An 11,407-nucleotide genomic window follows, 5' to 3' on the forward strand; every position below is an offset into this window, starting at 1 on the left:
CCATGGTATGTTTTTACCACAATTTATTCATCCATTCCCTTACTGATGGTCTTTTTTCTTTTGGTCCTTACCAAAAAATACAATATACATTGGTAAACATATAATCTTACATACTGGCACTTTTTTTTCCTTAGGGATAGATTCCCAGGAGACTCCTAGGTTGAAGAGTATATTAATGTTAAAACAAAGTCACAATATTTTCCAAGGAGGCTGTTACAATTTACATTTCTAAAAGCAGCGTATGAAAATAATGTTTTCCCCTCCTTTGTGAGTAGGTAAGATAACTTAGACAAAAGCTTGTTGGGCTACAGATGTTCTGGATAAATTTGTTCAGAAAGTCACTCAAATTCATATATAGTGACAGCACGTCAATGATATCCAAAAATATTTTTTAAAAGCCAGTTTTTGGTTGCCATTTATAATTTCCAATACATGATTTGTGATTGACAGGGAACGGCTGAACTTAAGAATCTGAAATCAAGGCCGGGCGCGGTGGCTCACGCCTGTAATCCCCGCACTTTGGGAGGCCGAGGCAGGCGGATCACAAGATCAGGAGATCGAGACCATCCTGGCTAACATGGTGAAACCCTATCTCTACTTAAAAATACAAACAAATTTGCTGGGTGCAGTGGTGGGCGCCTGTAGTCCCAGCTACTCGGGAGGCTGAGGCAGGAGAATGGCGTGAACCCTATTGCAGTGAGCTGAGATAGGGCCACTGCACTCCAGCCTGGGTGAAAGTATAAAAAAAAAAAAAAAATTTGAAATCAAGTCTATAAAAGCATATCTCTGAGTTACACAAAAATTCTTAATATATGGAGAGACCACTGAAAAATCTGACTTTTATAAAAGTGTAAACATTTAAAGGAAAGGTAATAACTTTTAAGTCATGTTCCAAAGGGAAATGTTTTAGGTTGGCAATAGTGCAACTCAAGGAAGTAGATATGCCTCCTTTAAACAAAATATTGTAAAAAATCATTTCTAAAGGGGGTGTTATGCACATGAAAAATTTAAAAAGCAATGAAACAGTTGACAGTTACTTAAAATAACTTTTCCTCTAAGGTCTCTGAAATGTAACATTTGTGAACTATAGAAGCATCCTACCATTTTTGCTAGACAATTGATGAAATATTAAGGGAAACAAGGAAAGACAAACAGGTAGTTTCTGTCTGTGTTACACAGTATTTTGGTAATAGACATGCATTTGTATGCAAATATCCCACTGGAAAATAAGAGCATGATGAATGGGGATATTGTCTTTACATGACAAACTCTTATTCTGTGGTGCATATTGAGTAGTACAACTCAGGTCTGCCTCCTTCACGCTACAGATCAATTATTTCACATTTGCATATTTGTATAAATAGTGCTTCTAGAAAATCTTCAGCAAACCAGAAGCAGGGAAAACAAACTTCAACACTGTCTTCTGTTTCGTAAGAGGCAGCTCAAAAACAATGTTCATACCAACTTATATATGCCAGCAAGCAGTAGGGAAAGACGTAGGTTCCATGCTACTTTAAATCTGTTACACATTTCATTTGGAATGCATACTGGATTGCAGAGATACTGAAAAACACATGTGATGTTTAGTATAGAAAATCTTGTTATATCCTAATTATCACAGAGGACAAGAATTTCAAACTCCCAGTGATTATGCTAAATTCACATGTGCAGATCTAAAACATACCACTTGTGTTTTGTGGCATATCCACATAAAACCACTAAATTCATAGTATACTGTTGGTATATCTCTTATGCTGCTGTCCAGAATACTCAATTCATTCAAGATTTTAAAAAGCTCATTGTAGTACAACTGGGTATGGCTATTTACAACTGTATATATTCTGATATGGATTCTTTAGCTGGGTATCACATGTAACTTCCAGTATAATGTTCTCATGGAATCCTATTTTTAATACATTTTTGAGTTGAGTGATTGCATCTCAGTATGAATTCCCATCATGTTCCTTCAAAACTGTCACGAGGCTTCTCACCCGCTTGAAGAGTTCTGGCAGGAGTTTTCCACAGTACAACCTGGCTGGAGTTTCAGGGTTTATCCCCGACATGAACTCTCTGATGGACACTGAGTCGGGACTTCCTGCTAAAGGCCTTCCCACATTCAGAACACTCATATGGTTTCTCTCCTGTGTGGATTCGCAAGTGTAATCTAAGAGTTGACCTCTGGCTGAAAGTTTTGCCGCATTCAGTACATTCGTAGGGTTTCTCTCCTGTATGAGTTCTCATGTGGATAATCAGTTGTGAGTTCTGGATGAAGGATTTTCCACATTCACTGCACTCATACCGTTTCTCCCCCGTGTGAATCTTCTGATGTATGATAAGATTTGACTTCTTGAAGAAGGTTTTTGCACATTCGTTACACTCATAGGGTCGCTCTCCTGTATGAATTCTCTGGTGTGTGGTGAGTTCAAACTTTTGGGCAAACGTCTTTCCACATTCACTGCATTCATAGGGCTTCTTCTCCATGTGTGCTCTCTGGTGTACAATGAGGTTTGACTGGTGGGTGAAAGCTTTTCCACATTCCGGACACTCAAAGGGTTTCTCCCCAGTGTGAATTCTCTGATGTTTGATGAGATTGGCCTTATGGGAGAAGGTTTTCTTACATACATTACATTCATATGGTTTTTCTCCAGTATGTATTCTCTTATGACTAATGAGGAGTGACTTAAAGGAGAAAGCCTTGTCACAGTAAGTACAAATGAAAGGTTGAACCAAGTTTTTTATTTTCTGATGTTTAAAAATGGCTGCTTTATGGCTGAGGGCTTTTCCATTTTTATTGTATTCAGAATATTCTACTCCAGGGTGGGTTTTCTCTTGCTTCAGGTAGAGAAGTGCTTTTCCAAATTCATTACACTCATCAGTCTGCTTTCCGGCATAGCTTCTATTACTATTAAGCAAGTCTGAATTATATTTCAAAGTTTTTTCATATAAGTCATATTTATAGGGTACTTGTCTTAAAGAAACAAAGTCTGTGTTCAGATTAAGTGCTTTTCCAAAGAGATCCCCTCTTTCCTCAATTGGGGTTTGGTTCTTAAGAATTAAAAATTGCCTTGCCTGCTCATCTGGGTTTCTGTGGTCTCTCTCCATCTGGTCATCAGCCTTCCACACTTCTAGGATAGAGCACAATGAAAAGAACCTTGTCAACGCCTCTGCTGTAATGTTACAGAATGCAAAGTCTTCCCAAGTGTTCAATCACAAGGCTGACTCTTTAGTTTGGGACCCAGTCTCCCAATATTAAAAAATTCCCAGCGCAAATGTTTCCTTTCAAACTTTGAAAGAGAAAGATAATAGCTTGTGGTTAAAAAACAAAACAAAACCAAAATCAATACAAGTAGCAATGCCAGATGACAAAATGACCTTAAAGTGGGCAGAGAAGGTGAAACAAGACAGAAAACAGAACACAAATAATATGAGAAGGCTGGCAATTCCAGGGATGGAGATTCACAGTGTTCTTAAGGACACTGCAGTTAGCACAGAGACCGAGAAAGTAAGTAGAGGAGGGAATTAAGGGAAAATACCTACGCAGATCTCCAGCAATAGTATTTGCTAAACTCGGAATACTATGGTAGAACCAGCACCAGTCTGCATGGTTCTAAGCTTTTTCACCTTTTTCTCTTCTGTTCATCTTTACCAAAATGATTTCCAGAAAGCAGCACTTCTCATTAGGTTTGCAGTGACAGCCATACAGCAGAGCTCCAAATCTCTAAAGTGAGAATCTTGCAAATGGTAAAATCCAGAAACTCATTCTCTAAGAAAAATACAACCCTTACAACAGGATCATTGACTGCCGCTGGTTTTATTGCTTTTTTTTCCTACTGAAGTTGTTGGGAGAGTGAACATGTTTTCACTATCATATCCTACTTTTCTTCCATTCCTATTTATTTTGAGATAGGGGTCTCCCTCTGTTGTCTAGGCTGGAGTGCAGTGGCACAATCATAGCTCACTGCGCCTTGACCACCTGGGCTCAAGGGATCCTCTCAACATGACAGGCATGAGCCACCGTGCCCCAGCCTACTTTTAATGTGTTCAGAATCTTAAGGATCAAGTTACCCAGGTTCATTATTAAGAAGTCAGATACTGGCAAGGCTAAGATACACTGCTGGTGGGAATTTAAATTAGTTCAGCCACTGTGGAAAACAGTCTGAAGATTTCTCAAATAATTCAAAACTACGTCTTCACCCAGCAATCCCATTAAAAATCATTTGGCCAGGCACAGTGGCTCATGCCTGTAATCCCAGCACTTTGGGAGGCCAAGGCAGGAGGATCACTTGAGGTCAGGAGTTCTTTATTGTTTTTTGAGATGGGGTCTCTCTCTGTTGCCCAGGCTGGAGTGCAATTGGTGTGATCTCCACTCACGGCAACTTCCGCCTCCCAAGTAGCTGGGATTACAGGCACACGCCACCATGCCCGGCTTATTTTACAGTTTTAGTAGAGATGGGGTTGCATGTTGTCAGTGCTTGTATTGAACTGTCCTCAGGTGAACCTCCCGCCTCGGTCTTCCAAAATGCTAGGATTACAAGTAGGAGCCACTACACCTGGCCTGAGGTCAGGATCTACAGTACTTGTTTTACAAAAGTAAAAATTAGTGGGGCCTGGTGGTATTTGTCTGTGGTCCCAGCTACTTGAGGCTGAGGTGGGAAGATTACTTGAGCCCAGGAGGTGGAGGCTACAGTGTGCCATGACACCACCATTGAACTCTAGCCTGGGTGACAGAATGAGACCTGTCTCAAAAAAAAAAGATTCTACCAAAAAGACACATGCCCACTTGTAGGTTCATCACAGCACTATGCACAATAACAAAGACATGGAATCAGCCTAGGTGTCCATTCATGGTGGACTGGAAAAGAATGGTACATGTACAAGATACAACACTACTCAGCCATAAAAAATGAAATCCTGTCCTTTTCAGCACCATGGAGGCTCACAAATGGGAGCTAAACACTGGGTACTCATGGACATAAAGATGGCAATAGTAGACAGAATGGCTGGTGAGAAAGGGAGGCAAGGGTTGAAAAGCTACTGGGTACCATGCTCACGACCTAGGTGTCAGGATCAATAAACCTTAGCATCACATAATATACCCATGTACCCCTATATCTACAAAGCTAAAATCAATTTAAAATTACCCAGCCACAACCTAGACTGTCATCTTACGTTATTACTGGTTATGTTACTGTGATCCTGCTGCCATTTTTTCCAGGACGACAATGTCACTCTCACACTGAAAAATCTATCTTAAGGCCACCACACCGATTCCTATGAGCTAAAATACAAATGTTACCATTCCGGCAAGGCGAGAATGCTAATGAAAGAGCAACTAGTTACAACAAAAGTTTAAGACATATTAGGAAAGTATCTGGGTTCAAGTGTGAAAGGCAAATATCTAAGGTTAAACAGGCAAACAGGAAAAAAAGGTAAGCAGGGGGAGACGGACATTTGGAGGTATGATTCAGAGACTTAAGGTACAGGTCATCACTCCTCAGCTATATTTAAGGTTTAGGGACTCGAAAAACAGATTCCTGAAAAGTATTTCAAAGGTACTGAGCTGCTCATAGTCCCCTGGATACTAATTCCACTGGCTTCTGCTTCTCCCTTTCTCCTGTCATATTCCCCTAAAACGTTCTGAATTGACTACTCTATGCTACTCAAAACTCTTCTTGTTGCGCCAACTTGAAAATTGCCTATGGCTTGACAGCAGTTTACTAATGGGACATAGCTCATAACTGCTTGGACTTCAGAAGCCTGGAAGGAAAGGAGAGATAGAGCTTTAAAGGCTGCAAGATCTCTCAGGTTTAATACCTGAAGACTTGGGCCAAAAACATTTAGTAATTCAGAAGCTCATTTCTCTTCACTGAGACAGGACATAAATACCTCTAGGCAAATGGTGAGCTGTACCTGAAAACCATCCTTACCCACTGAAAGTAAGTTGCTATAATTCTCCAGCATCACATCCATGTATAGGATCCTCTGAGAGGGGTCCAGTTGTTCCCATTCCTCCTGGGTAAAGTCCACAGTCACATCCGTGAATGAAACTGATCCCTAAAACGGCATATTGTTATTCATCCTAAGATGATCATTTGGTGATACAGAAAGGATAGATGAAAACTTTCTAAGTCATTCACCATGAAAATTTATATATTTACACCAACGATACATCTTGTTCACTGTTTTGTTCATATCTTCCAAAATATATTTTTATAGTTGAGATTTATTCAGATTCCCATTATCTCTGGCACTGTCATATTTGATAGGTGTCTCAGATTAATAAAACACTGTTGGCCAGGCACGGTGGCTCACCCCTGTAATCCCAGCACTTTGGGAAGCTGGGGGCGGGGGGGGGGGGTGGATCACTTGAGGTCAGGAGTTCGAGATCAGCCTGGCCAACATGGTGAAATCCTGTCTCTACTAAAAGAAATTTAGCTGGGCGTGGTGGCGCATGCCTGTAGTCCCAGCTACATGGTGGGCAGAGGCAGAAGAACTGCTTAAACCCGGGAGGCAGAGACTGCAGTGAGCCAAGATTGTACCACTGTTTCTGCTCTCAAGATGTGTACTGTGAGACAAGCACATTAGATATTCAGTGTTACCAGTGTGCTAACAAAGCTCACATAGGCATTATTTCTGTGATATCGATGTTAAAGAGTTAAAAACTTTGACTACTTAAAGGCAGAAAATGAACTTCCAACTATAAAATATCAGGTACAAGTAAGGATCTCTGTCCTTCCATCCCCCTATTCAAGTCATAAAAACTGTACAAAAAATTTTTAAAGAATACATGGTTGAATTTAACAGGCCAGACACAGCTGAAATGATTAGTAAAAAAATGTCAGTAAATATCTAGACTGAAATGCAAAAGGTATATTAAGGAATCTAAAAAGATACATCGGACGAGCTAAGAAGGTCTAATATACTTGCAGCGGGAGTCCCAAGAGGAGGGGCAAAATGCAGTCGAAACAATATTTGATGAGACAATAGCTGAGAATTTTCCAACACACCTCACACCAGGCTATAGTTTCAAAACCACCAACCCCAAGTACAGTAAGTACAAAAAAACCACAAAAAACCCACTCAGAGTATAACAAAACTGATTTTAAAACCCCAGAGGCAGCCAGGCTCAGGCCTGTAATCCCAGCACTTTGGGAGGCCAAGGTGGGCGGGTCACAAGGTCAGGCATTCGGGACCAATGTGGCCAAGATGCTGAAACCCCGTTTCTACGAAAAATATAAAAATTAGCCAGGCGTGTTGGCGGGCGCCACTTGAGCCTGGGTGACACTTGAGCCTGGGTGACAGAGCAAGACTGTCTCAGAAAAAACCCCAGAGGAAAAAAAGAGGTATTGTCTTCAGAGGTACAAAACACTTGACAGCTGATTTCTCAACATAAACAACGGAAGTCAGAAGACAAATCTTCAAAGTGCTGAAAATATCTAGAATGAGTTGGTTGACAAACTTTTTCTATAAAGGGTCAAGTAACTATTTTAGATTTTTTTTTTTTTTCAGGCTACAAGTAGTCTCTGCTAAAACAAACCAACTTGGCCGTCCTACCATAAAAAGAGGCACAGGCGGCCGGGTACGGTGGCTCACGCCTGTAATCCCTGCACTTTGGAAGGCTGAGGCGGGCGATCATGAATTCAGGAGATCAAGGCCATCCCGGCTAACACGGTGAAACCCCGTTTCTACTAAAAATACAAAAAATTAGCCGGGCGTTGGGGCGGGTGCCTGTAGTCCCAGCTACTTGGGAGGCTGAGGCAGGAGAATGGCATGAACCCGGGTGGTGGAGCTTGCAGTGAGCCAAGATCTCGCCACTGCACTCCAGCCTGGGTGACAGAGCAAGACTCCATCTCAAAAAGAAAACAAAAACAAAAAAAACAGGCACAGGCAACACATCAACAAATGGGCATGGCTGTGTTCCAACAAGATTTATGGAGGCCGGGCGTGGTGGCTCATGCCTGTAATCCCAGCACTTTGGGAGGCCAAGGCGGGTGGATCACTTGAGGTCAGGAGTTTGAGACCAGCCTGACCAACATGGAGAAACCCCATCTCTACTAAAAATACAAAATTAGTCCGGCATAGTAGCTTATGCCCGTAATCCCAGCTACTCAGGAGGCTGAGGCAGAAGAATCGCTTGAACCCGGGAGGTGGAGGCTGCAGTGAACTGAGATGGTGCCATTACACTCCATCCCGGGCAACAAGTGAAACTCCGCTGCAAAAAAAAAAAAAAACTTGATTCATGGAAACTAAAATCTGAGTTTCATATCATTTTTGTTTCAAATCATTTTCACAGCACAAATTAAAAACCATTCTTGGCCAGGTGCAGTGGTTCATGCCTGTAATCCCAGCACTTTGGGAGGCCGAGGCAGGCAGATCACGAGGTCAGGAGTTTGAGACCATCCTGGCTAACAAGGTGAAACCTGTTACTAAAAATACAAAAAATTAGCCAGGAGTGGTGGTGGGCGCCTGTAGTCCCGGCTACTTGGGAGGCTGAGGCAGGAGAATGGTATAAACCCGGGAGGCGGAGCTTGCAGTGAGCAGAGATTGCGTCACTGCACTCCAGGCTGGGTGACAGAGCAAGACTCCGTCTCAAAAAATTAAAAAAAAACATTCTTAGCTTGTGGGTCATACAAAAACAAGGCAGCAGCCCATTTGGACAACTGGTCAGAGTTTGACACCCCCTGATGTAGAGTCTAGAATGATGACTAGTACACAATAGATGTCATGTATTAGGCATTATTACTACTATTAAAAGATGTACCAAAACCAAAATTAAGCCTGGCAAGCATCAGTTGAACGTGCAAAAAAAGCAACAGCAAACCAGTAAAACATATTAAAAGTATGCAAATACAGAATGGGGAACGAAGTATTAAAGTAATTTTTGCATGTCATCAACTTAGACATTGGGGCAGGAAGAAGTACCACGTTTGGAAGAAAAATTCTGATTAACTTTTGTTTAAAATAGGTAACTACTGAAAAAGTAACGTAAACCTTTAAAGGGTGGAAATATGACAAGCAGAGAAGGAAAAGCAGATAAAATCAGTAATCAAAATAAAATGGGATAAATGTCTGCTAAAAGACTAAGACCTTCAGGGTTTAAAAACCTATATATAATTTTTACAAGAGGCAAACATTAAAAACACCACAAACTTCAATGATCTAGCTAAAATATAAACAAAGTAACAAAGCCTAAAAACAAAAGGCACTGAAAGCTGTCAAAGGAACATCAATAATTAAACAAAATTTCAAAAAATGCACATAACATGACCCAAAATTCTCTATAATCCTGTTCATGCATATAAAAGTGATTTAACAAAGGGCATGGGTACACCTACATAAAACATACTGGTTATCTCTAAGATGGAAAAACTGACTTTAATGGTCAAAATGTTAGGGTTGAGTTGAGGTGACATGAACAGTGCTGGTGCTGTGCTTCATGCCTGAGGCAGGAGGACTGCTTGAGACCACCCTGGACAACATGGCGAGACCCTGTCTCCACAACAACAAAACACCTAGCTGGACGTGGTGGTGAACACCTGTAGTCCCAGCTACACGGGAGGTTCAGGTAGGAGGACAGCTTGGGCCTGGGAAGTCAAGGCTGCAGTGAGCCGTGATCATGCCACTGCACTTCAGCCCTGGAGACACAGCAAGACCCTGTCTCAAAAAAAAAAAAAAAAAAAAAGGCTAGGTACAGTGGACACACCTGTAATTCCAGCACTTTGGGAGGCCAAGGCAGGTGGATCACCTGAGGTCAGGAATTTGAGACCAGCCTAGTCAATATGGTGAAACCCAGTCTCTACTAAAAATACAAAAATTAGCCAGGCGTAGTGGTGGGCACCTGTAGTCTCAGCTACTCAGGAGGCTGAGGCAGAAGAATTGCTTGAACCCGGGAGGCAAAGGTCGCAGTGAGCGAGATCATGCCACTACACTACTACACTCCAGCCTGGGCAACAGAGCAAGACTCTAACTAAAAAAAAAAAAAAAAAACCCAGCATGCTGGGGAGGGCAGATCCTCATATGATAGACACAGTAAGGGACAAAATTAATGTATGAATTTTGTAATATAAAAAACATTGGCCAGGCGCAATGGCTCATGCCTGTAATCCCAATACTTTAGGAGGCCAAGGAAGGCGCATCATGAGGTCAGGAGTTCAAGACCAGGCTGGCCAACATGGTGAAACCCTGTCTCTATTAAAAATACAAAAATTAGCCAGGCATGGGGCGGGTGCCTGTAATCCCAGCTACTCGGGAGGCTGAGGCAGAAGAATCGCTTGAACCCAGGAGGCAGAGGTTGCAGTGAGCAAAGACCACACCACTGCACTCCAGCCTGGGCGACAGAGCGAGATTGTCTCAAAAAAAAAAAAACAAAACCAAACAAAAAAATTACATTTTAACAATACAAGTAATATAAATTTTAAAACCCATCCATATAAAAGAATGAAACCATATCCTTTGCAGCAACATGGATGCAGATGGAGGATATTATCCCAAGTGAATTAACATAAACAGAAATCCAAACGGTGCATATCCTCACTTATAAGTGGGAGCTAAACTCTGGGTACTCATGGACATAAAGATGGTAACAACAGACACTGGGGTCTACTGGTAGGGAAGGGACGGGGGCAAGGCAAAAACTACTGGGTACTATCCTCACTACTCGGTGACAGGATCAATCATACCCCAAACGTCAGCATCGTGAAAAATATGTATGTAACAAATCTGCACATGTACCCCCAAATCTGAAATAAGTTGAAATTATATTTTTAAAAAACTTCAACATACACAATACATGGAAACATGTCAAAATGTTAAGCACTGACTAGATAGCAAAATAGGCGGATAATTAAGTTGACCTACACTTGGGCCGGATGCAGTGGCTCATGCCTGTAATCCTAGCACTTTGGAGCCAAGGCAGGTGGATCACTTAAGGTCAGGAGTTCAAGACCAACCTGGACAACAGGGCAAGACCCCATCTCTAAATAAAAAATACACAAACTTAGCTAGGCCTGATGGTGCGCACCTGTAGTCCCAGCTACATGGGGGGCTGAGGTGGGAGGACTGCTTAAGCCAAGGAGTTCCAGGCTGCAGTGAGCTGAGATTACACCACCACACTCCAGCCTGGGTGACAAAGTGAGACCCTGTCTCAAAAGTTGAACCATACTGAAGTTACTTTCAACTGTTTTAATACATAAAAATATTTTGGCTGGGCGCTGTGGCTCACGCCTGTAATCCCAGCATTTTGAGAGGCCGAGGCGGGCGGATCACGTGAGGTCAAGAGTTTGAGACCAGCCTGGCCAACATGGGGAAACCCCATCTCCACTAAAAATACAAAAATTAGCCGGGCGCAGTAGCAGGCGCTTGTAATCCCAACTACTTGGGAGGCTAAGGCAGGGGAATCCCTTGAACC

The 11,407-nt window shown here is 42.0% G+C and overlaps 1 protein-coding gene across 6 annotated transcripts in view; it reads right to left on the minus strand.

The window, feature by feature from the left end:
- Positions 1-836: 836 nt before the first annotated feature.
- ZFP1 (ZFP1 zinc finger protein) overlaps positions 837-11,407 on the minus strand; it is a 23,889-nt gene continuing 13,318 nt past the window's right edge. For 3 of the 6 annotated variants that reach the window (XM_011946017.1, XM_011946023.1, XM_011946018.1), the window contains 2 exons: positions 5,928-6,054; positions 837-3,125 (listed from right to left, as the gene is read on the minus strand). In XM_011946017.1, coding sequence (XP_011801407.1) covers positions 2,044-3,125; positions 5,928-6,054 — 1,209 coding nt within the window. In that variant the 3' untranslated portion in view covers positions 837-2,043. Of the gene's footprint in view, positions 3,126-5,910; positions 6,055-11,407 lie in introns of all 6 variants that reach the window. The other 3 variants (XM_011946019.1, XM_011946022.1, XM_011946020.1) reach the window with 2 other exon arrangements.

This window comes from Colobus angolensis, unplaced genomic scaffold (genome assembly GCF_000951035.1).
Source record: "Colobus angolensis palliatus isolate OR3802 unplaced genomic scaffold, Cang.pa_1.0 Scaffold248, whole genome shotgun sequence".
NCBI classification, from domain to species: domain Eukaryota; kingdom Metazoa; phylum Chordata; class Mammalia; order Primates; family Cercopithecidae; genus Colobus; species Colobus angolensis.